Source organism: Zingiber officinale, chromosome 9B, assembly GCF_018446385.1.
Source record: "Zingiber officinale cultivar Zhangliang chromosome 9B, Zo_v1.1, whole genome shotgun sequence".
Taxonomy (NCBI): Eukaryota; Viridiplantae; Streptophyta; class Magnoliopsida; order Zingiberales; family Zingiberaceae; genus Zingiber; species Zingiber officinale.
Genome location: NC_056003.1, coordinates 25,919,163 through 25,946,061, shown reverse-complemented (window position 1 = coordinate 25,946,061; position 26,899 = coordinate 25,919,163). Strand labels below are relative to the sequence as shown.

Sequence of the window (26,899 nt, the reverse complement as noted above, 5' to 3'; positions counted from 1 at the left end):
GAAAAAGAGTTAAAGAAAACAACGAAGAAGAAGAGTGACGACAGAGTGGAGGAGGAAGCTAGGTCGCTGGTGGCGCGGAGGGGTGGAGGAGGAGGCTAGGTGGTGGAGGAGGTCAGGTGTGGGTGGCGGGAGGAGGGTTTCGGCGGAGATGATTTTCTATGGAGTTTCGGTGGAGATGGATTTTTGTGGAGTTTTGGTGAACATGAGTTTGGGAGGCTAGGTTTTAATTTTGTGGAGTTTTCGCGAAGGGAGGTTTTGACGGAGAAGTTAGGTGACATTGATAACACTTGTTAAAACGTTGTTGTAGATATTAAAGAAAAACACTTATAACAACGTTTTTTAAAAAGTGTTGTCTTTGATAAAAAAATACTAATAGACAATGCTTATTGAGCATTGCCTTTAATAAGAAATATAAAACTTAGATAACGTTTTTAGTGAAAAGCGTTGTAAAAAAAAAAGACAACACTTTAAAAAAAAATATTGTCTTTTAAATGTTGTGAAATTTCAATTTTCTTGTAGTATTTGCCAAAATTGCAATGTTCACTGAATATTATTCGCCATCGCCCTGACGTTTGCCACCTCCTCTAGTTCAACTTTTTCTGCTAGCAGAGGATTTTCTATGGAGTTTCGGTGGAGATGGATTTTTGTGGAGTTTTGGTGAACATGAGTTTGGGAGACTAGGTTTTAATTTTGTGGAGTTTTGGCGAAGGGAGGTTTTGACGGAGGAAGTTAGATGACATTAATAACACTTGTTAAAACGTTATTGTAGATATTAAAGAAAAACACTTATAACAACGCTTTTTAAAAAGTGTTGTCTTTGATTAAAAAAAAAATACTAATAGACAATGCTTATTGAGCATTGCCTTTAATAAGAAATATAAAACTTAGATAACGCTTTTAGTGAACAGCGTTGTAAAAAAAAAAAAGACAATACTTTAAAAAAATATTATTTTTTAAGTGTTGTGAAATCTCAATTTTCTTGTAGTATTTGTCGAAATTACAATGTTCACTGAATATTATTCGCCATCGCCCTGACGTTTGCCACCTCCTCTTGGTTCAACTTTTTCGGCTAGCAGAGGATCATCGTTCATCGTTCGTTAAAAAATTAGCTGCACCGCTTGCCGTTGGTCGCCTTTGCTTCAGACACAAGTCGTTATCTCCGACGAGACACCTTTGTGGTTCAAAAATTGTCTTGTTTGCTTCAAAAGGATAAATTGAGAATTTAACTAAGGGAGACTATGCTATTTGGACATTTCCAAAGCCTACGTGTTTTGAGGAAAAATTAAAATTATCATTTAGTAAATCACAGTAAAAATATAAAAACAAACTTAGATATAAGAAAAAAAAATTCAAATTGATATAATATGATTTTGTTCTATAATCCTTACGGTAGATGATTCTTCACCAATACCTTTTTGATTTTTATTTTCTTCTTAGCCTTCGCAAACTGTTGTGATTCTGCTCTTGCAGACAAGCCGCAAATACAACGCTGACCGTTGACTGGATCAGATAGATTAATTGAGCACGGAAATAGTTAGCCCATTTAACATTGACGGATTACGGATCTGGATACCATCGGGTCGAGAGGGTACATAAGGGGTATAGAAGTAAGGCGAGAGACGGGCGAGCGCCGGATTAGGGCGAGCGGCGGAGGCTTTGGCGAAGGATTAGTGAGCACGATTCCCCTCGCTAACGCCATGGGATCCAATTCAACACCCGCAGGTTAGTGAATCTTTGTCTTCTTTTTTTAGTTTTGATGCGTGGAATTCTTCTGGTTTTTAAAGCCCGTTTTCTGAGAACTTGTTTAGTTTGTATCCCCTATTTACTACTGCATTTGCATTTGGGAGTTTGCGTTATTTTTGCTTTTTGCTAGGGTTAGGGTTGGTAATGTAATTATCAGGATCACGATGAATTAGAGATTTTTTATACGCACATGATACCTACATCAAACAAAAAAAATTAATTTGTTGCTACTATTCTAATCCAGACCAGAATTTGTCTGACGACCACATACAAATAAACAGTGTTTAATTTACAAACCAAATTTTCATTTCAAGGAAGACAAACAAGAGAGAGGCACACAAAATTGACACAGTTTATCCCTAAAAATTTATCAGGACCACGATTGTTATTTTAACTGCAGAAGCAGCAAAGTAAAGTCATGTTTAACACTATATAAAAGTGGAGAAGAGATGTATCATGTATTCCTCACCTCACCTTAAGTAGCATGATCCCTATCTTTCCAAAATCAATAAACAGTGCTTGAAGATGTAAAACATAAATATTAAATTAATGATAATACCATAGTAAGCAGAATTATTCTACCTTAGTATGGCCAATATGTAGATATCCATTAGGTTCGGGAGGGAAACGAGTGAAAACCTTCCCACCAGTAAACTTAAAATGTCTTTCCAGATTCTCCTTCGTATTGCAAGCCCTCCAAAGGTCTCCATTACTGAAAAATATCTCTGTGTGAACCTGAGATTTCCAAGCACGAAATCAACCATAGAGAACTTATCATGCCACCAGTGAAGCAAAATGTGGAAGAAAGAAGTCAAAGCTCAAGCAACTCTTTCAACTTCCTCATATGGTACTGTTGGTTGTTGAGTGTTGTCTACTAAAATAAGAAAGGAAAATACAACATGTTTGCTTTAGATTGATAGCATTGAACACAATATCCTACTGCAATAATGGCTGGTAATTGCTGTTTCGCTCTTTACTTTTCATATTCAAGTTTATTCCAGTATGAAAATAATGAGCACCATATATCAAGTAAATTACTCTAACCACGACGCAGTATGTTATTCATTCTTGCAATATAGATAAACAATCCCATATTATGATATCATATAGCCGAACGAGATAGTCTAATGGACAGTTCAAAACTAACGCAGGGCACCGCCATTTTTGGACCATGAAGGATCAACTGATGGTTATACTAAGAATATTTTTTTGCTTGGCATGTCAACAATTAATACTATAGTATTTCTAACATTCACTTAAATTAGACTAATTGCTATCTATTAAATTTCTCTTCTCATATTGCATTATATTCCCTTGTCAAAATTTTATGTTCACTTTGCAATATGTTTTGAATGTTATATTATGGTGTTTGTATCAGATGTTGGACACATTTAAGCTGAAATAAAAAATGCAAAAAGTCATGAATGAGTAGAAAAACACAGATCTTTAACTAATTTCTTTAAGAAACTATCTTCTTGATAGTCTTTTATGATGCTTCAGAAATAATCTTAAAATCTTGCCATGTGCATATCACAATGGCTGTATAGGTGACCAGGTTATATTGGAATCACCAAACCAATTTTAAACATATTTTCATTCGTATCCCTTCTATGTTGATTGGTAATTATGACGGTTCATACTATCTCCAACAATGACCAATAGCCATCTCAATGAAAACACCTTGTTTATATAATTTTTCTTATAATGCATATACCTTGAAGTCAAACCAGATTTAAATGATAAAGATTACCAGTTACATGACCTTAAATATAGCTTGATGACAACAAAATATCTATATAGGTGATCCCAAATAATTAAGGCATATAACATGTTTTATTGTTATTTTATAAACTTTAGCCTCACAGGGCATTATGTTGACATTTTTTTTATTAAAGATTTCCTTAATAATCAGTAGTTGAAACTATAAGGGTTAGGGTAGTACAGATACTTCGATTTTATTTTGAAGTATTGGACACAGATACGACAGATACGGATACGATATGCAATTACGCGTATCACATACTACTAAAAATGTGTCGTGGACATTTTTGAGGTTTGACCAGGCAAATACATTTTGGACACGACAAGGGCATGACAAGGATACTACTAGGATATGTCTTTTTTTGGATATGTTTGGATAAAATTGCAAATATTTTTAGGGATTAATTGAAAAAATTTGAAAATTTCTAGGACTAATTGAAAAATAATTAATAAAAATGAATTGGGTTGTGGGTTTTTAAACCCTAAACCCTAATCTTTTTTTTGCTCGTCCTCGTCTTACTCGCCTCTCATCGCCTCTTTCACATTGTCCGCCTCCCTTTCTGCCGCCGCAGCTCGCCCTTTAAGCCCTAAATTATTATTTTTGATTTCTTCTCCACTCCTCGAGTGCCTAAACACTCATCATTTTTGTTAAAAAGATTTGATTTAGAAATTTAAATATAAGTCCTAGTCTTTTAGATTCTTTTTCTTTTTGGCTTTCAATTTTTTTGACGAACAATATCTAAAAGTCTCGGTTTTCATCATTTTTCATGATTTTACATCATAGTTGTCAAAAGCACATGAAGCGCTCGCTTAAGCGCAACGAGGCTCCAGCCTTGCGCTTTCGAGACCTCAGAAGCGCACGAGGTCTCGGAAGTGCTCGCTTTGCTGCGCTTCGCGCAAAAGTGCACTTGCGTGAGGCGCAACTAATTTACCTTCTTTTTTTTTTGTTTTCTTTAAAGCCCTAATCAATACGGCGATTCGTGTTCGCCGCCTGACCGTCTGCCTCTCGTGCCTCTCGACGCGTCTACTTGGGTCTACTCGATCGGTAAGATTTATGTTTTCGCATTGTCTTTCTGGTTATTTATTTTGCATTTCCTGGTGTCGGCGATGCCGAAAGCGTCGCGGGACGCTTCTGACAGGGTCGGATGCGTCCAGTGACGCTTTCGGCGCCGTCAGACGTGTTTGGCAATGCTTCCTGCATCGTCGAATGCGTCACAATGCCCTCGGCATCGCCAACTGCTGCGGGCATCTTGACGCGTTCGATGGTTTTGGACGCGTCGCCAATGCCGTCGAATTCGTCCGGTGACGCTTCTGGCGCCGCCGGATTCGTCCGGTGAATGCCGGATGCGTCAGGCGACGCTTGATGCGTCGACCGACGCCAAGCGTCGCCCGACGCTTGATGCGTCGACCGACGCCAAGCGTCGCCCGACGCTTCTGGCGTCGCCGGACTTGTCCGGTGAACGCTGGATAGCATCGCCGGACTTGTTCGGGGAATGCTGGATGCGTCATGATGACTGCGGCGTCATCGACTCGTGACTTCGTTTTTTTCGGATTTATAATTAATTAATTAATTCAAACAATTCCTCATTTAGATGGGGATACTTCAAATAAACTTTTATAAATCCTAATTAAATAACCCCAATAAAAGATATAAAAAAATATATTTAAAATTATTTTAAATAAATTTTATTAATTTTAATTTTATATTTAAAGTAATTTTTTAATAAATATTATTAATTCTTTATATTCTGATTTCTCATAATTTAATGTTTAAAATTTAAAAAATATAATTACTTATATTTTAATAATTTATATTTAAAAAATCTAATAAATATTATTAAATTCATATAAATCGTAATTATATTTAAATAATTTTAAAAAATTCTAATAAACTTTATTAATTAATTTATATTTTAATAATTTTATATTTAAAATTTAAAAAATTATAAATATTTTTATTAGATATATTAGTTCTTTTGTTTATTAGGTTTTTCCGTAAAGCGTGCACTTCGCATTGCGCTTTAAGCCCCATGATCCTTGAGCGATTTTTTGTACTTCGCACTTTTTAGCAACAATATATATATATATATATATATATATATATATATATATATATATATAAAGTTGTTGCTTTGTGACAAAAATGTCATGGGTTCGAATCCTGAAAATAACTTCTTACAAAAAGTAACGTAAGGTTGCGTACAATGGATCTTTCCCCAGGACCTTGCATAGTGAGAGCTTCGTGCACCGGGCTGCCCTTATATATATATATATATATATATATTAACGCTGTATTGTATTTTATATTTTCAAAATTTGCCGTATTGTCATATCCGTATAGTATTCGATACGATACCCGTATCCGTAACTATATCCATGCAACAAAGCCATCGGGTCTAGATTTTGTAACCCAGACCAAATATATACTCTTAAACTGACTAAAATTTGAACTGACTGATCAATTTTTTACTATGAAAATAATATAACTCTGTCCAAAATATCTTTTTACCCACCTAAATAATATTTTACTCTTATCCCCAATATTTTCCTTAAGCTTCAATTCTCTTTAAGCTGTCAGAGAACCTCCCTTCCTCCTATCATCTCCCTTGTGCTCCTATGTAAGTATTTTTATTTCAAAGATTTTGTTGTCGGCTTCTTTATAATCATTATTTTTTGGAATTTAATTTGCAACTCTTCATATTCGTGGATGGATATATTAACATGTGGTATACTGCTAAAATCATTTTTATTTTGTGGATAATATAAAGGTAAATCTGACCATTAGTAGTTCACTGACTTTAGAAAGTTGAATAATTAATTGAGTCGGTAATTAAACTAGCGTATGTAAGCATCCAATATTCATAAACCACGAAGGATGAAGTTCTCAAGTTTGCAAAGACTAGTTGAAAGAAAAAAAAAAATTGTCTAAATTAAAGATGACTGAGATAATATATGACTGTTTAGAACATCAAATATTGATCATGCTTGGAAATGACATTATAGTAGTCAACTATCTATAGAAAATCCACTTGAAAATAGTATTGTCATCAACACACGAATCTCAAATAAGAATATATAATGTTGTAACCAGTGATACGGGTTTTCAAGAGTTGAAATACTAATTACGATTTCTTTAAATAGAAGTTTGAATTAGGAGAAAATAATAATAAAAAAGACAATCACATCCAAATAATAACTACAAAAGAATGTGTCAAAACAAAAGTTAACATAAACATAGAGAAAATATGAAAACAAAATCATTGCCCTTAAGTAATTGATAAATCAAAAATACAAAAATATAAAAAAAATAACCATTGCTAGTGTTAGCAAATTAAATGAGTCAAGCTATTGAAGTTGGAAATAGGCTAACTAAGAGGAAAGATGATTTAAAAAAAAGAAGCATAAACCGTATGTTCATAAGTAACCCAATGGAAATGCATGCATCTCAAAGAAAGAATGCCAAAAATTCATAAACCGTATGATCATAAGCAACCCAATTAAATAACAAACATCCATTACATACACCCAATAATCAATTAGAAAACAAGATGCAGTAGTCTATTATATTGCACTGCCTATGACTATTGTTTGGACATTTGATTTGCATGAAATGTAAAAAAAATGTCAACTAAAGTCAAAGGAAATCAAAAAATAGATTTTTATAAGTAATCATAAATTGCATATTACATGGTTTAGATTCAGGTGGTTCATCAATGAAAGTTTGAAATAGTATAAATTATCACTAGTGCCTGATCAATCTGGAAAGAATATTAATGAAAAATTTGTATTCATTGAGGTGGTTATTGGTCATTGATTAAAATAGTATGAACTTTCATAACTACTAGTACATGATCAACATAGAATGGATACGAATGAAAATATGTTTAAAGTTGGTTTGGTACTTCCAATATAATTTTTACTAAAAAGTTAATTGGAATGATAAGTTAATTTTAAAAATATATTTAGTTTTTCCTATACTTTTATCTTTTATGATAATAGGTGTTATGTACTTTTAGGCTATGCTTTAACAAATTATTTTCATTATCTAAAGATTATATGTTACTTCTTTTGATGACCATTTTAATTTTTCATTTTGTTACTTTGATGCTTTCATGAGTCATCATATTTTAATTACAAGTACTTTTGTATTTTAGGTATTCCAGTTTCAAGTGTTTTAAATGAAACAGTAAGAACTGAAAATTGTTATCATAATTTTCAACTCCTAGAATTGCCAGGTTTTTATTAACTTAATTAGAAGATTGCAAGTTCCAGAAATAATTAGTCGAAGTTTCTGTGCATTACAATATTCCTAAGACAATATATGATCTAGCCGTCTATTTCCCTTCTCTTTCTTTTTAAATGTCTTTCCTTTCTGTTCCTCTCCTTTTTTTTCTGACTCCCTAGAAATATAAGAATGCCAGCACTGAAAGTCATCATTATTTAACAGAATCAGGATCAAATAATTAAAAAAAATAGAATCAATTTCAATTTTTAAACGTTTCTTAGTAAACATTCAAACCCTAGAAAAGATAACTTAAACTCCACAATCTCAGTAGTAAATGGGGACAAAAAAAAAGCAATTCCCGAAAATCAAAATAGAACTAGGGAACCCTAAAATGATGATTTTTAGTAGAGAGCTTAAAAAACCAGAGGAATTCCATAGATCTGCAAGATGTCAAATCGAAAAAGGGAGTTGAAGATTCATTAACCTGTTGAAGGGCATTGGTGAGGTGAATATATGTGAAGCGCTCACCAAGGAAACCGACGATCCATTATGCTCTGCCCCTTGATCCTTCGCTCGCCCTACATCCTTCGCTTGCCCTCTTATTTACTCGAGGTAACCTAACGGTCATAATATACGAGTCTAAATCTTGATTCGGATCTAGATCCATACATTACTAAAATATACTATTATTACAGTAATTTTCTGACATTTATTCAATATTATTAATCTTAAAATTAAAAAAAATAAATTACCTATAGTGATAATTTTAAGAAATATCATTATTATTAACTCGATTAAAGATCAATTGATTATTTAAAAACTATTAATCCTATAAATTTTATTTATTTATTTTTCTTTTAACCTAAACTTTTTCCTTCCCTCCTCTTCCCACTTCCTACCAATCCCTAGTCAAATTTTCCCGCTGCCTCGACTGCTCACGAGGAGCGATCGATCGCGAGTTGGACTGCGTCGGTTCCTTCTCATTCGATTCCTCCGAAGTCGACTCGTCCCAAGTGGCCTTGAGTGTTTTCTCTTTCTTGATTTCTTGGGGTTCTCCTCCTTTAGGTTAGGGCGTTCATACTTGTAGTATCCTTTAGCATTGCACTTATAGCACGTTACCTTCGATTTAGGTTTACCCGAATTGTTTTGTACCACCTTTTTCAGTTCTCTTTTAGAAAACTTCTTTTTCTTTGTAATATTTTTCGAACCTTGTTTACTATTTTTTCTTCGTTATTGGAGTTTGAATCTGACTCTTGTTTACTCACTTTCAGACTCTTGTTTTGGTCGAGACTTTGGCTTGGATTCTTTGCTTCTATTTTGACCTGCAAATAAGACAATACCTTTCTCGGTTTGAAATGAGTTAACCTGCTCATATAATTTTAATTCACAAAATATTTCATCTAATTTAATTAATGAAATATCCTTCAAAATTTTGTATGCATCTACCATAGATGCCCATAGAGAGTTTCTAGGAAACGCTTTTGGAGCGTACCTTACGATGTTGCGGTTTTCGAGTTTGTGTCCGGTCATGTGGAGCCTATTTAGGATGTCTTTTATCCTTGAGTGTAGTTGACTAGTGGTCTCTCTATCTAACATTTTACAATTAAATAATTGGTTCAAAAGTAAATCGTGCTTTGTTACCTTAGAGTCGTCCGTTCCTTCATGAAACTCGACTAGTTTGTCCCGTAGTTTCATGGAGTTTTCGAAGGGATCGATCCGGTTGAGTTTTTCCTTTGTAAGCCAATTCAAATCTGAGTAAAATATTATTTAGGTGGGTAAAAAGATATTTTGGACAGAGTTATATTATTTTCATATTAAAAAACTGATTAGTCAATTCAAATCTGAGTCAGTTTAATAACATATATTTGGTCTGGGTTACAAAATCTAGACCTGATGGATATAAATACATTTAGGTCAAACATCATAGGTTGAGACATTGTTTTATAATTTTTAAAAAATAGGCCTCCTTTGAAAGATAACAACAATATGTTTTTTTTTCATCTATTTTTTCCCAATAAATCAGTGTATTGTTTACCAAGAAGAGAAAACTAAAACCCTTGCCTTGTCTCTCTTTAATTGATCGATCGGCCGAAGAGTAATCCATTGGCAGCAAAAATGTAGCCTACCAAGGGTGAAGGTGGTAGGTTGTCGATGCGGGTAATTGCTTATCTTTTTTTGTGACTATTTTTCTCCCGTGCTTATCAGTTTAATGATTATATGAAACTACCAGTTGTTGTCAGCTCTTCCTGCTTTGAGAGCTGCAAAAAGGACCGGTCTATGCTTTGGCCAAAGCCATGTGAGTCAACTATGTTAAAGCTAATTCATCCTCTTGAGGTGAGATTTCCAAAGTGATTAGAATCATGTTAGTCAATTGAAGGTGAAGATGGTGTCTCTACTAACACTTCTCTTTTCTCTCTCTCTCTATAATCGATCGGTCGACTATAAAAGCAATGTATCAATTGTAGGAACAAAGTCTAAGGGTGTAGGAGGTCAGTCGCCGTTGCAAATCCTAAGTTGTTAACTTTGCCTACTTTGAGAGGCCTAGGAGAAGGACCCAATTCACGCTTTGGCCAAAGTCACGATTGTCGATTGTGTTAAAGCCAATTCATCTTTTTGAGACGAGACTTCAAAAGCGATAAGAATCATGCCAATCAATTGGAGAATACGACCTTGGAAATTGACGTTGAAGGTAGTCGGTTGCTATTGTAGCAATAATCTTTCTCCCATCGTCTTAGAAATTAGGTGCCTACATACATTTCTCTTCTCTCTCACTGATCGAGCAATTGGTTGTAAGAGCAATTTATTGGCCATAGGAACGAAGTGTATCTAAGTTAGAAGGTGGTCAGTTACCATCGTAGGTAATTGCTTATTGTAAGAGCAATCTATTGGCCATAGGAATGAGGTATAACTAAGGGAGAAGGTGGTCAGTTACCATCGCCAGCAATTGCTTATCCTTTTCATGACTCTTTTGCTTCCATAATTAGTAGTTTAATAATTTCAAGAAATGGCATCTGTTGCAAATCCTAAGTTGTTAACTTTACATGCTATGTCTTTTATGAGAAGAACCTAGTCCTAGCTTTTAGCTAAAGCCATGACTCTTGATTGCATTAAGGCCAACTCATCCTCTCTAAGTCCGACTTCCAAAGCGATTAGGAATATATCAACGAATACGACCTTGGAAACTAAGGCACAGATGGTTTGTTTTGGCACTAATCTCTTTCCCATCGTCTTCTTTATTATCTCAAAAATAGGTGTGCCTCCCAACATTTTCTCCTCTCTCTTATGGATTAGTCTGTTGCAAGAGTCATTTATCAGCCACGAACGAAGTCCATCTTAAGTCGAAGATGGTCAATTGTTGTCTTAGGTAATTACTTATCGTTTTCGTGACTCTTTTGCTTCCATAATTATTAGTTGAATGTGCTCTTCCTGCTTTGAGGGCTGGGAGAAGGACCCAGTCCATTCTTTGGCTAAAGCCACGACCGTCCATTGTTAAAAGACAATTAATCCTCTTCAACATGGTTTGAGATCTCGTGTCGAGCCGGTCGAAATGGGCGAAATATTTCATTCCGCCCGCGTGTCGACACCGACACCAGTCCCGTTGTAGCTGCGGAGGCGTCGCGACACCCACGACGAAGTTACAACGACTACACAGGAGGAGCTGCGCAACCCTGGCCACGCCAGAGGGGCCGCGCGACCCCCGCGGCCGCGTCGGAGGGGTCATGGTTGCGCTCGTTCATTTTTTTTTTAATTAAATGATTTTTTAAATTAAAACAATTCTCAGGGTGGATGAGGATAATTCAAAGAGAGTTAATTAAATTCTAGTAATATTTTTTAATTAATTAAATATTTTATTTATTTTAATTTTAAAATATATAATAAATATTTTATTTATTTATTTTTTAGTTATGTTATTAATTTTTTTAATAATCTAATTATCTATGATTTAAATAAATAGTTAATTTTTTTAAAAAACCTAATTCTATTATTCCATTAAAATATATAAAAATTAATTTAAACTTCAAAATTTTTTAATAAAATATTATATATTCCTATAATCCTATGTAGATGTTGCGCCAAGGGATCGCAATATTTTTTAGTGTTTTTGATATAATTAATTTTTTATTTTTAAATATCTATTTTTATAAATAAATTATTATTAATAATAATTATAAAATATTAAAAATTATTTAAAAATTTTAAATAATTTTGAATTTTATTCTACAAAATAATTTAAAATTTTTAAATAATTTTAAAATTAAACATAAATTTAAAACAATCTAAAAATTTTAAAAATTATATAATTCTTAAACATTTCAAATAAAATTTGTAAAATAAAAAATTTACAAATACATTAATAAATAATTTAAAATTTTCAAAATTTTTTACAATTATTTTTATAATTTTAAATTTAGTTTTGAAATTTAAGAATTACTTATTTTTTAAAATATTTTTTATAATAATTTAACAGAAATTATCTTATGAGAAAATATTAAAATATAAATTCAACATCTCAAAATATAAACATCTTTAATAATCAAATATTAATATACATTTATATTTATATTTAAAAAACACTGAAACTATATCGACACGGCATGATACGATACCGAAACTGTATCATTCCGGTTTGGGATTGAAACCTCGGCACGGGTCGAGATTTTAAGCCTTGCTCTTGAGGTAAGATTTTGATAGTAATTAGTATCATGTTACTTGGTTGGCAAACACAACCTTGGAAACTGAGAGCGAAGGTGGTTGGTCCCTATTGCATGAATGATCTCTCCTCCTATCTTCTTCATTATTTTAAAAACCAAATCAATCTATCAGTTACAAGAACAAAGTCTATCTGAGCGTGAAAGTGGTAATTGCTCAACTCTTTTGCTTCTATAAATTTGATGTCAAGAAATTACTATTTGTTTAATCCTAAGTTAGTTTTGGAGCTAGGAGGACTTAGTCCATGCTTTAGCCAAAAACATGGCCATCGACTGTATTAAAGCCAATTTGAAATCGATGAAATCATAAAAGGATTATGAAGAAATCTATATTTCTATTGAAAGATAATATAAATATATATATAACTCTACGATCTTTATCTTATCTCTAACTTAGGATAAATCCCTAAAATTAAGCCTAAGAATTAGATCTAATTTACAGCATGATTAATTAGATAATTTTTATCCTTATCCTCGGTCATCCTTATCCTTATCTTTAGTGACCCTTATCATGATCTTTATTCCAAGACTCTCTCTCAAGTTTGTGAATGAAAATCAATCATTCCCAACTTTGATACATTTCTTCAGCAACATTTTAGTAAGAAGCTCATCATCTTGTGATTCTGAAGGACATAACAAGGATAGATCTTCCCATGTTCAATCTCAGATTTTATAAAGTTCCTATCTATATGAACATGTTTCATTTGATTAGAATACAATAACAACCAAGCCTAGTATGAATTCTTCCCTGTCATTTGGCTCTATCCCCTATACTTAAATAAATTTTATTTTATTGTTAGTATCTACATTTTTTTATTTTCCTCGTTTGATGTGCGTATTTATCATAGTTTCACATCGTTTATCCAGAGCATTTATTGGCCGTCTAAGTATATGTTCGTACCATTTTAAACGTCTCTTGTAGTTTTCCCTCAATAGATGCAACTCTGACTTTCTCTCTAATGTTTTCATTTCTTATTTTGTCAATCCTCGTATGTCGATACATTCACCTTAACATCCTCATCTCTGTAACTCATCTTCTGCTAGTGTGCTTGAGTCATAGGTCAATATTTAGTACCATATAACATAGTAGGTCTAACTATCGTTTTGTAGAATTTTTCTTAAGTTTTAAAAGTACTTTATGATCACAAACACCCGACGCCCTCTTCTATTTTAATCATCCTGCTTGTAATTTACGTAAAACATCTCTCTTAATCACTCTTTCATTTTACAAAAATGATCTTAAATACTTAAAGCTCTTCGTTCCAGACAACTTGCCATCTACTATCTTAACAATTGTCTCTTTATGTCTAATATTACTAAACTTAAATTTCAGATATATATCTTATCTTTATCCTACTAAATCAAAACCTTTCACTTTTAATGCTTTCCGCTAAACTTCTAGTTTAACATTTATTGCTTCACGTGTCTCATCTACCAAAATAATATCATCTGCAAACAACATGCTATAGCAAATTTGTGAGATTGTGAATTTGCTATAGTAGATTTATTGTCACTATATTACTTCATTTTGTTTTCAAATGCAATACATAGGTCAAACAATAGTTATTCAATCCAAATTAATCCACATACCCTTTGTGCGATGGCTTGATTTTCTGCCTCTTCGCTACTCCTTGAAACAACTGGTTATCTTCAAGTGAATCGACCAAATCAACATCGGCAAATCCTTCAACTATTTAATTATCACTTTTCTTGAACAATATACCTTTCCCTAGTGTCCCTTTCAAATATTGAAGAATCTAGTCCATTGCAATTTGATGTCTTACCATGGGGGCATGCATAAATTGACTAACTATGCTAAACAAATGTTAATACCTCTTTTTATCAGTTTGAGCATCATCGTTTGTATTTTGTTGCTTCTAATTTTTTTCATTGAAGTATTTGCTAGACAACCAAGTTTTCCTACTATTTCGATTCCTAGGAAATATTGAAGTTTTCCAAGGTCTTTTATTTTGAATTCAGATTGTACACCTTTGCAATCACATCATTATCATCACCTGTGATCCTTATGACATTATATCATACATACACAATTAAAATAGGTTTTTTTCATTCCTTGTCAGTCTGACAAAGAGAGAATGATCTTCTCAACTTTGTGTGTACCCAAAGCTCTTCATGACATTGCTGAATCGAGTGAACCATGCTCTAGTAGATTGTTTTAATCCGTACAAGGACTTCATCAACTTGCAAACTCAATGTTTCCTTGTCTCCATTTAACAATGCATTTGAAATATCTTATTGATGTAATTCTCAATCTAAGTTTGCTGCAATGGACAGAAGCACCCTTATATAAATTAACTTTGCAACAACTACAAATGTTTCCTAATAGTCAAGACCATATGTTTGTGTATACCCCTAGCCACCAAACGTACTATGTATCTTTCTATCTTGCCCTCCAACCTTGTTTTGATAGAAAAAATCCATTTACAACATACTATCTTCTTTCTGTTGGGCAGGTTTATGATTTCTCATGTGCCATTATCATTCAGTGCTTTCAATTCTTCAAAAATAGTAGCTCTCTACTTTGAATTGTTTAAAACATCATATATATATATATTTATAGGAATCTCCACATGATCCAGTTGAGAGACAAATGCCCTATTATTGTGTGAGAACTGATTTTAAGATATGTACCTTTCAATTGGATGTTGGGTACATGTCCTTATCCCTTTCCTTAGAGCAATGACAACATCCATATCATCTATAGGAGCATTTCCTTGTGGATCTTGTGATGCATCCATCATCGGTTCTGATGATTGGATTTGTTGAGTTACTCAGGACCTCCTTGAGTAAAGAATCGATTCATTTTGTTGTTATAAAGGCTGCAAAGGTTCTCTCCCTTTGACTAATTTATGTGATTACATCATATGATGATGAAGGTAGGGGAGTCCTAATGAATAAGGGCGATGGAGGAAAAGAGATGGAAGGATCCCAATGATTAGCTTTCTTTAAATTTTCCCCCATAATCATTGGAATAAAAGAACTCATCCTCTAAGAATGTAACATCACAGGACACTTAGAATTTTCTTGTGATAAGATTGTAGCACTTCTATTCTTTTTGAGTGGGTGAGTAGTCATTTGGGTTGAGTTTCCCACGTGCAAGAATATTATGTACCAACAATGGACACCTGACTACTTTTGGTGGGACAGAGTTAAAAAAATATGAATATGAGGATTTTTTGTTTTGTTATTTTTTGAAGATAGTTGATTGATGCGCCGAATTTAAGGATTTTTGATGGAAGCCTATTGATGAGATGGAATTATCCCTAAGCGATGAGGGACAGAATTTGTGAGCATAAGAGATCTTGCCACTTTTAATAGATAATGATTTTTTCCATTCTGTAATCCCATTTTGTTGAGGTGTAGATGGGCATGAGCTTTGATAAAAAAATGCTATCCCTGAGGTTGTGAGCAAAGTATTCTCCCCATTATTTGTGCAAAGTATGTGGATGTTACATTGGAATAAATTCCTTATCATCTTATGAAATTGTGGAAATACTTACTTAACATTAGATTTATGTTTTAGGAGATAGACCCAGCAAGCACGTGTAATCCGTACGGTATATCTATAACCATACGGTAAAGTCATGACCAAGATGCAGCAAAGTTTCATTTCAAGGAAGACAAACAAGAGAGAGGCACACAAAATTGACACAATTTATACCAAAAAATTTTTCAGGACCACGATTGTTATTTTAACTGCAGAAGCAGCAAAGTAAAGTCATGTTTAACACTATATAAAAGTGGAGAAGAGATGTATCATGTATTCCTCACCTCACCTTAAGTAGCATGATCCCTATCTTTCCAAAATCAATAAACAGTGCTTGAAGATGTAAAACATAAATATTAAATTAATGATAATACCATAGTAAGCAGAATTATTCTACCTTAGTATGGCCAATATGTAGATATCCATTAGGTTCGGGAGGGAAACGAGTGAAAACCTTCCCACCAGTAAACTTAAAATGTCTTTCCAGATTCTCCTTCGTATTGCAAGCCCTCCAAAGGTCTCCATTACTGAAAAATATCTCTGTGTGAACCTGAGATTTCAAAGCAAGAAATCAACCATAGAGAACTTATCATGCCACCAGTGAAGCAAAATGTGGAAGAAAGAAGTCAAAGCTCAAGCAGCTCTTTCAACTTCCACATAAAGTACTGTTGGTTGTTGAGTGTTGTCTACTAAAATTAGAAAGGAAAATAAAACATGTTTTAGATTGATGGCATTGAGCACAATATCCTACTGCAATAATGGCTGGTAATTGCTGTTTCCCTGTTTATTTTTCATATTTAAGTTTATTCCAGTATGAAAATAGTAAGCACCATATATCAAGTAAATTACTCTAACCACGATGCAGTATGTTATTCATTCTTGCAATTTAGATAAACAATCCCATATTATGATATCATATAGCTGAAGGAGATAGTCTAATGGACAGTTCAAAACTAATGCAGGGCACTGCCATTTTCCTGTACTCATAAACTGCAATAGTGTGTGAGAAAGCGAGTCTTGATATCTGGAACTCACCATAATCACATCTACGACTCTCCATGTCAACTATATAGGAGGACCTAGAAGTCACTACCTTCATTTTTGAACTGTTATGTGCATGTACTAAATAACACCAAATTCTTCGTCTCCTAATTTGAATTTCCTTCATAGCAGACGACATCAAAGGACTTGTAAACTTACACACTTCCTCCCTATGATTATAAAATCATTGTGTAATTTTCCTGCTTGTGTTGTTATCAGTCCTGTTATTAGGAGTTCTCTATTGTATTTGAACAATACATTTATACTTTCTGCACAATTCATGGTGAGCATTACTTCTACCAGAAATATGTGCATTTACCCATTTTGTAGGTTCCACATTTTGCAGTCATCTATAAGCATCCCGATGTTTCTCTAACATCCTTTGCATTATTTGATCATATTCAAAAATAGTATTTGCGTTAGCTGCAACTCAAAATAATCCTAATGCAGGTCTATCCTACTATATTACAAGACTGGTGATAGAACCATAATTAATGGTGAGTAGTAGGATAAACTTTATGCATTGCAGATAATATTCTGCGATGTCTGTTAGAAATTATTATCATTGTTGATGGATCAATTGCAAGAAATTTCTTTAGGTGATCAAGAAACCACTCCCAAGATGGTCCACACTCAATCTCAACAATTGCAAAGGAAATTGACATAAGGTTTCCATTACCATTTACTACTGTGGTCATCAATAAAATACCTAGATATTTGTCACTCAAGTGCATTGCATCTATTCTAATTAATTTACGAAAGTATGTTCAAAACACCCTGCCACATGCACCAAAGCCTGAGAAGCAACATTCGAATTTTTTATCAACCCTTGTTTTTAATGCAACATATGTTTCTGGATCTCTATATTTTAGCTCCCGTAAAAACCTATGGAGATCACCATAATCCTTTCAAAATCACCTATCACCTTTGTTAGAGCTTTTTGACATTCATTGTATGTCTTTTGATATGATATCTCTATTATAAATCTTCCTCTCATATCTCGCTGAATATTTATGGGTTTATACAAATCTGCAAACACAAATTGACTTTTAATTTGAGAAGTTATACAGGAAGCTATGCATGCAAGGTGATCAGCTTTTTCTAAGCAAAGACCTCACTGATGTTCTTCTAAATATTTTGTAACAGTGAACTCTATTTATCCCCTTGCAATTATTGCCCATGTGTAGTTTTCTCCAACACAAATTGCTTTAACTCTCGTTTTCCTCGAGTCCTTTATTGTAAATCAACTATTTCTTCATAGCATATTCAGTAAATGTATCTTTAAAATATTTTTGGGTTGAAAATACCTACACAAGAATCAATAGTTTTTTTAGTTACTACTACTGCACATTATATTATGAAACGTAAAATAATTTTTTTTTTATTATACTAGTGTTATATTACCTTACTAACATAAAATTCATCCCTCCCGTCTAGTGCTTGACTTTACAATGCAACAATTGTTGAGTTCATTACATACCCATCTTCAGCTAATGGAAACACATCTTCAAGGTCACTATACTCATTCATTATCATTGCTGGCTCTGTTGATTTTCTCATATCATTCGATATAAATTCATCCATGTATACATCTCTTTCAATTTCTTCTAGGATTCTAATGTCGTAATTTTCTAGTTGAGTCCACATATCTTCATACATTTGTTCCAAACAACTCTGGCCTACAACATCTTCAATACTAATAGATTTTTCTCTCAAATTGTATATAAATTTTCATACTTTCTCCGTACTCACCACAACACTTGCAAAAGTGGAAGATGATATCTTAATAGCACTAGTATTTATGATTGGTGTACCATCACCAAGTTGATCTTCTTTTTTTGAATCAATCGATTCCATCTTACTTGAAATCACTTTATTAGAAATTGAATCCTTGCATTTATGCAACTTTATTTACCAATCACTTCTATTTAATATGTAACTATTTTTATAACCCACTAGCCAAGTTAAGGAAGTCAATAGAAAATCACATGTTCCTAAATTTATATTTACACATTTCAAAATGTAACAATTCACAAACAAGCAACTTTAATATTATCACCGCACTTTTTATGGATTGACTCGGGTATTATGAATTAAATTCCCAAGACTAACGAAGACATTAAAATTCAGATGCATAACATTGACAATACAATAACATCATCATTTTACTAAACCACATTACCAAGATTCCATATAATGCTAATCTATATATCATATTAATTCATTTACACATTAGTAAAATAAAAACTTACATCTTGTTTACAAGATTGATCAGAGTGTAAAACTTCGTCTACCCTATGATTTCACCTTTCAATGCTACTATGATTGATTTTTCAACAATAACAAAAATAATTATTAGACGAATATTACGAAGATTTTTAGTGCTATAATATTAGTTAGGGCAATTTGAGATTTTACTGTCGCCTTTGCGGTTTACACCATATATGGAAGACTGGTTGATAGAATTTAACAACTACTTGAATTATTTGAACCTCACGTTACACTTGCTTACACCAACCACCCAACACCTCCCTTGAACCCTTATCTAATACAATAACAGAGAACTATCTAAACACTGCCTTGAGCTATTTTTCATCGCTTTCAACTTCGTGGTTACGAGGAGTCGTATGGTCAGGAGCAGCTAGCTCATGAAGATAGTAAGAGCTATATACTACATTGTTCGTCGGAAAAGAAGCTGCACCGTTACTATATTTGTTAGGTTTTTTCCGATCACATGTCCCGTGTAAAATAAACTATAAATGTTGTCGAAACTGCTGCTCCATTGGAGCTAGGAGTTTTACCTATTCTTCATTCCTTGTTTTCTCTAACAAGAAGCCTCAACGTTCACTGAATATTATTCCCCATCGCTCCGACATTTGCCATCTCCTTTCCGTTCAACTTTTTAGGCCAACAAAAGATCATCGTTCGTTGGAAAATTACCTGCACCGTTCGTTGGAAAATTAGCTGAACCGTTTGCCACCGGTTGCCTTTGCTTCAGATGCAGGTCGTTATCTCCGAGAAGACATCTTCAAGGTTTGATCTTAGTTGTTGGGTAAATATAATATGATTTTGAATCTCGATTTCTACTCAATAATCTATAATCCATACGGTATATCACTCTTCACCAATACCTTTTGATTTTTTTTTCTCCTTAGTCTTCAATCAAAGATAAAGAAAACTCTTGTCATTCTACTCTTACAATTTAGAAACAACCCACGAATACAAATATAAAAAAAAATAAAACGCCCACACGTTGACCGTTGACTTGATAAAATAGATTAATTAAGCACGGAAATAGGTAGCCCATTTGACATTTACGGATTACGGATCTGGATATCATCGGGCCGAATCGGTCGAGAGGGTATATAAGTATATTTGGGATGATTAGAGCGAGCGGAGTGGCAGCGGCGGATTAGGGCGAGCGACGAGCGGCAGATTAGGGCGAGCGACGGAGGCTCGGGCGAAGGATTAGTGAGCACGTTCCTCTCGCCATGGGATCCAATTCAACACCCGCAGGTTAGTGAATCTTTGTCCTTTTTTTTTTCCTTTTGATGCGTGGAATTCTTCTGATTTTTAAAGCCTGTTGTATAGAACTTGTTTAGTTTTTATTCCGATATACTACTGCATTTGCATTTGGGAGTTTGAGTTACTTTTGCTAGGGTTAGGGTTGGTAATGTAATTATTACAGCTTTTCTTCTAATTCGGACTTTTTTAGTCGGCCATGGTGAATTAGAGATTTATACGTACATGATACCTACGTCAAACAAAAAAAAATAATTTGTTGCTACTATTCTAATCCAGACCAGAATTCATCTGACGACCACATACAAATAAACAGTGTTTAATTTACAACCCAAATTTTCATTTCAAGGAAGACAAACAAGAGAGAGGCACACAATTGACACAGTTTATACCTAAAAATTTATCAGGACCACGATTGTTATTTTAAATGCAGAAGCAGCAAAGTAAAGTCATGTTTAACACTATATAAAAGTGGAGAAGAGATGTATCATGTATTCCTCACCTCACCTTAAGTAGCATGATCCCTATCTTTTGCTAAACCAAAATCAATAAACAGTGCTTGAAGATGTAAAACACAAATATTAAATTAATGATAATACCATAGTAAGCAGAATTATTCTACCTTAGTATGGCCAATATGTAGATATCCATTAGGTTCAGGAGGGAAACGAGTGAAAACCTTCCCACCAGTAAACTTAAGATGCCTTTCCAAGTTCTCCTTCATACTGAAAGCTCTCCAAATGTCTCCATTACTGAAAAATATCTGTGTGTGAACCTGAGATTTCAAAGCAAGAAATCAACCATAGAGAACTTATCATGCCACCAGTGAAGCAAAATGTGGAAGAAAGAAGTCAAAGCTCAAGCAGCTCTTTCAACTTCCACATAAAGTACTGTTGGTTGTTGAGTGTTGTCTACTAAAATAAGAAAGGAAAATACAACATGTTTTAGATTGATGGCATTGAGCACAATATCCTACTGCAATAATGGCTGGTAATTGCTGTTTCCCTGTTTATTTTTCATATTTAAGTTTATTCCAGTATGAAAATAGTAAGCACCATATATCAAGTAAATTACTCTAACCACGATGCAGTATGTTATTCATTCTTGCAATTTAGATAAACAATCTCATATTATGATATCATATAGCTGAAGGAGATAGTCTAATGGACAGTTCAAAACTAATGCAGGGCACTGCCATTTTTGAACCATGAAGGATCAACTGATCATTATACTAAGAATATTTTTTGCTTGGCATGTCAACAATTAATACTATAGTCTTTCTAACATTCACTTAAATTAGACTAATTGCTATTTATTAAATTTCTCTTCTCATATTGCATTATATTCCCTTGTCAAAATTTTATGTTCGCTTTGCAAGATGTTTTGCATGTTATATTATGGTGATTATATCAGATGCTGGACAAAGTTAAGCTGAAATAAAAAATACAAACAGTCATCAATGAGTAGGAAAACACAGATCTTTAACTAATTTCTTTAAGAAGCTATCTTCCTGATAGTCTTTTCTTATGCTTCAGAAATTATCTTAAAATCTTGCCATGTGCATATCACAATGGGTGTGTAGGTGACCAGGTTATACTGGAAACACCAAACCAACTTTAAACATATTTTCATTCGTATCCCTTCTATGTGGATTGGTAGTTATGATAGTTCTTACTATCTCAAACAATGACCAATAGCCACCTCAATGAAAACGTCTTGTTTATAAAATTTTTGTTATGATGCATATACTTTGAAGTCAAATCAGATTTAAATGATCAAGATTACCAATTACATGACCTTAGATATAGCTAGATGACAACAAAATATCCATATAGGTGATCCCAAATAATTAAGACATATAATATGTTTTTTTGTTATTTTCTAAACTTTAGCCCCATAGTGCATTGCGTGACATTTTTCTTATGAAAGATTTCCTTGATAATCAGTAGTTAAAACTATAAGGGTTAGGGTTAGTTAGCTTCCCTAAGAAACATGATGGAATTAGGACCAGTTCAAACATCAAATTTTTTTCTATTTTTTGTTTTTTTTGTGATTATTAGATCTTGATTCTGTTAATAATTCTTTTAGAGTTTCTCCTAATTCTATTTTGGTTTTCTGAGAACTGCTTTAGTGTTTACCCCTGATTTTTACTGTTGCGATTGTGAAGTTCAAGTTACTTTTGCTAGGGTTGGTGAGGTTCCCTAAGAAACATGATGAAATTAGGGTAGTTTAAATATCAAATTTTATTCTTTTTTTTTTTTTGTATTTATTGGATCTTGATTCTGTTAAATAATGATGGCTTTCAGTGTCAGTTTTCTTATATTTCTATGGAATTAAGAAAAAGGAAGGACAAGAAACAGAAAGAAAGCCATTTAAAAAGAAAGATAAGGTAAATAGATTGATAGATCATATGTTGTCTTAGGCACATAGTAATTCTCATAAACTTCGGCTAATTGTTTCTTGAACTTGTAACCTTCTAGTAAAGTTAAAGAATACCTTGCAATTCTAGAAGTTGAAAGTTCTGATAACATTTAGTTTTTATTGTTTCATTTAAAACACTTTGAACAGGAATAGAGTTTCTTAATAGTAAACCATCAAACCCTTGCAACCAATAAAACAAATAGACAACGTAGTATCCCCAGTCCATGAAGATATGTTGTATCATACAAAGAATTATATAATTAGATGCATTATAATAGTTAGTTTTTTTCAATATTCTACCTAATACCAAGTGTGACAAACATAATTAATTATATCTACAAGACGATCTCTTTTTACCTTAGAATTGCTTATCATAATTGTAACCGTTAAGCGTAGAACCAAACTGGGAAATTTAGCCTCGATTTAGAAATAATAAGAAGCTTTGTTTTATTGAAGGTTAAGCATTTTCTTTTCATAAAGAAGTTGAGTTTACAACTCAAAGAGATTTGCTAATGAGGATTATGGATATGATGAGTTTAATTGATGAAGAGGTGCAAGTGTAGTTTAATCAATTCCAATTCTAAATGGTGTTAATCCATATTTAGTCTTTGGATTCAGATATATTTACCACTTATCACTTTTGTATAGAGTCAACAAATTTTGATTTTTGATTAATAAAATTAATTTTTGTTGTATTGATACATGTTCTAGAATTGTTTATTTGTTTTATATTGACATATTCTTTTGTTGAAAATATAGCTGTAGAAGAATTTCAGCTTACAGATTTCAATACATATCTGTCAGAGACTATCACAAGTTTCACAAACTGGGACGAGAGATTAAAACCTAAAATCGAGCAATATGAAGAAGTAGAAAAACAACATTTATGCCGGATTGATAAACTGCGAAAAAGATTGAGCAGACATAAAGCATTAAAGATGGATTATGATAGAATACTGAAGGAACTCGAACAAGAAAATGAATTATTACTGAGCATCATTACAGATTTCATTGATACATTTAGAGAGAATGAACCTTTTTTACTGGGAAATGATATTAGTGATGAATCATTTGATGATTTATCAAGTACAGCAAATATAGTTTCTGATGCAGAAAAGGAAGTTGAAGTTGTTGCTCCTGAAGAAATAAGGGCAGAAACAAGTTATGGAAGAAAGAGGAAGAAGAGGAAGAGGAAGGAGTCGACTGAATGACAAAGGAAATGGAGCTGAGGTGATATTGCTGTTGAATTTGTTTAAAGTGGAATATGACTTGCCACATTGGGATGTTGGTTTTTAATGTTGGATTTGTTAAGAAAATTTTGTTGGCTAATTCTCAGTTTTTTTTATTTGTTTAGTATACTAGATGCTGGAAATGTGTTGCTGTGTTTTAGACTTGGATTGGATCTGATTGTTAAGATGGTTCTTCTATGGCATTGCAAGTCTTTTCACTTCCATGAAAGTGTGCAAAAACGTTGAACGGAATGTTGAGATTTATAAAAACGGCCGCTGCTGTTTATCACATTTGGAATTGGTATCCTTGAGCTAAGTACTGGGGGGTATTATTATAATCTCGAAACGTGCTCTTTTTTCTTCTTGATAAAAGTTTTATTTTAATTTGAAGATTTTTTCAACCCTTTGTCAGAGTGCTATTGTGATTACATAGTGACAAGTGCAATCTTACTTTTATCCTTTCATAGTATTAAATTTATTGCTAAGACTCTCCTTAAGATGTCTTCTAGTTGTCTTCCTTGTTCATTAGAAGAAGATTATTGTGATAGTGGTTTGCTTCTCGTTGTGCTTCCTGAGTTCTAACTTATTTTAGGACACATTGTGTTCTTTAATTTTTCATAGGTTTAAAACTATTTATGTTAATTAATTAAGCTGGTTAGATCATAGATTTGTACTATTCGAGATTTAAAATTTTGATTGGTATCAAAATTATGTTTTATGATCCAAATGATACGGTATTGATATTATATGGTATGTCCATATTATATCTTATAATATCGATGCAGTTTCTTTATTTTTAAATATAAAATGATATGAATTATATTATAAGATTAAAAATAATTCGATTTTAAATTTAATCCAATAATAGTATATTATATTTATTTTTTTAATCTTTATGGGAAAAATCTTAGTGAAAAAAAAATTGGAAATGCAAAGATTCTGGTAAATTAGGATAAAAAGGAACATTAAAAAAATTCAAAATGAAGGGGAAAAAAAATAAAATAAAGGAGAAAAAAATAGTGAAAAAGAAAAATGAAAAGAATTAGTAGAAAATAAATATGAAAGGGGAAGGGAAAGTAATTAATTAGTAGAAAGGAATGGAAAAAATATAACATAATGCCAAGAGGAGAAAGGGAAAAAAAAAGGAAAGGGGGAAAGAAATTAGTATGAAAGAAAAGTAATTAATAGAAAATAAAATAAAAGGAATGTGATTAAAGAAAATGGAGGAAGAGAAAAAAATTGGATTGCAAAGCCGCAGGTTCTTCTTGATTTGTACAAGCCTCGTGTCTAGGTGAGGTAGCCATGCGTCAATAGCGAGGCCATCAACAATCACACGGAGCCCCCACGCTGCACTGTTGGAGTTTGTTGGAGTTTTGACGATAAGAAACCTTACTTCATTAGTATCATTCATCATTGCTGGTAAATGTTTTCTCTTTTCTTATTTTTTCCTCTTTGGCTTTGTGTCAAATTTGGATCGGCTGAAGAAATAATAAATTACATCTGTGTTGATGGATATGGCCTCAGACTTAACATTGTTATTATTTACTATGACTTATGTTACTTTATAAATATGACTTTATCAATGACATTAGCTTTTTGGTAATTTGAAAAACTAAAAACTAGAAGCCTTATCATGTATTTATATATAAAATAATAACCAAACATTATTATACTATATAAAGTCGAGAACTCTTTATATTTAATACTAGATTTAAATTTTATGAAAGTTGTAATGAGTTATTACCGAGATAGATGTTATAGTTGAGTTCTATATTACGTTCTATTCGAAAAATAATCTAGCATGAATATAACAGTTTGATGGATCTATTAATATAATATTTGTCTGTTTGACGTTAACTAATAATTTAATACAACTTTTAACTTTTTTCATCTGGACTTGGGATCGAGGTGAACATTTTATGTTGCATACACTCTAAATTTGTGAATTTCATATAGTCTATTCTCTTCCTATTTTTTTATTTTACAGGGTTCTTTTTTTTTAGATTTCCTCTTTTTTTTTTTTTTAGATTTCCTCTTTTTTTATATATACAGGTGGAGGTGTAGAGTTGTTTAAAATTGCATCATTTGTGTGTAGAACAATGAATATGATGTCATATTGCTTCTAATCCAGTTTGAGAATAGAGAATGGGCTGACTCCTGTCTACAGCTGGGCTCCTTTGGTAAGTTGAACGTGCAGTAAGTCAGCTCTGTCAAGGTCGGCTTCTGTCGGATCTTCTCCTATCGAATTGGCTTCTGTCGAATCGGCTCCTGTCGAACCATTCTTTGCCAAGTCGGACTCTGTGGACAGGGTAATGTCAGCATTCGGATGAAACTTTCCGGAGGATGAAGACGGAAAATGTTAGGACCGGTTGAATTAGAGGGGGATGAATGACTCACTTTGATTTCTTGATTGACTTGATTTTGCACAACAGAAATTTGAAGGCAACGCTAACTTTTTGTATTTACTTAGTACTCATCTTCTCAAAGAGGTGACTAATCCAAGGATCCACACCACAGTCACCCTTCTACTATAGAACCTCTCCTTCTTTGAATTACGCCGAAAGTGGAAAAACCTTACAAGATTTACAGCTCTCGCTCTCAAAAGAAATAGCTCACAACAAGGAAGAAGGAGAAGATTACAAATTTTGAAATAGCTTCTTCTTGCTCTTGAGTAGCTTCAAAATTAAGCAAGGAGGAGAGCTTGAGTTGATCTTGAGCACTTGAGAGCAATTGAACAGTG

General features: G+C 33.0%; 2 protein-coding genes across 3 annotated transcripts in view; one reads left to right on the top strand and one right to left on the bottom strand.

Moving 5' to 3' along the window:
* LOC122022544 overlaps positions 1–26,899 on the bottom strand; it is a 120,590-nt gene that overhangs the window by 79,491 nt on the left and 14,200 nt on the right. Inside the window, exons 3-5 of the mRNA XM_042580574.1 lie at positions 21,132–21,261; positions 16,344–16,496; positions 2,326–2,478 (exon numbers count right to left, since the gene is read on the bottom strand). Coding sequence (XP_042436508.1) covers positions 2,326–2,478; positions 16,344–16,496; positions 21,132–21,261 — 436 coding nt within the window. The remainder of the gene's footprint in view (positions 1–2,325; positions 2,479–16,343; positions 16,497–21,131; positions 21,262–26,899) is intronic.
* Positions 1,628–24,318, top strand: LOC122022545. 2 transcript variants are annotated; one of them, XM_042580576.1, is made up of 2 exons: positions 1,628–1,722; positions 23,690–24,318. In XM_042580576.1, the coding sequence occupies exons 1-2, from the start codon at positions 1,698–1,700 to the stop codon at positions 24,139–24,141; spliced, it is 477 nt and encodes a 158-aa protein (XP_042436510.1). In that variant the 5' UTR covers positions 1,628–1,697; the 3' UTR covers positions 24,142–24,318. The 2 variants fall into 2 exon arrangements, with proteins under 2 accessions (XP_042436510.1, XP_042436509.1); XM_042580575.1 differs by lacking the exon at positions 1,628–1,722 and adding an exon at positions 20,174–20,503.

Coding starts and splice junctions, on each gene's coding strand:
- LOC122022545 (XM_042580576.1), top strand. CDS start 1,698: ATGGGATCCAATTCAACACCCGCAG. Junction 1,723..23,689: donor ATCCAATTCAACACCCGCAG/GTTAGTGAATCT, acceptor TTGAAAATATAG/CTGTAGAAGAATTTCAGCTT.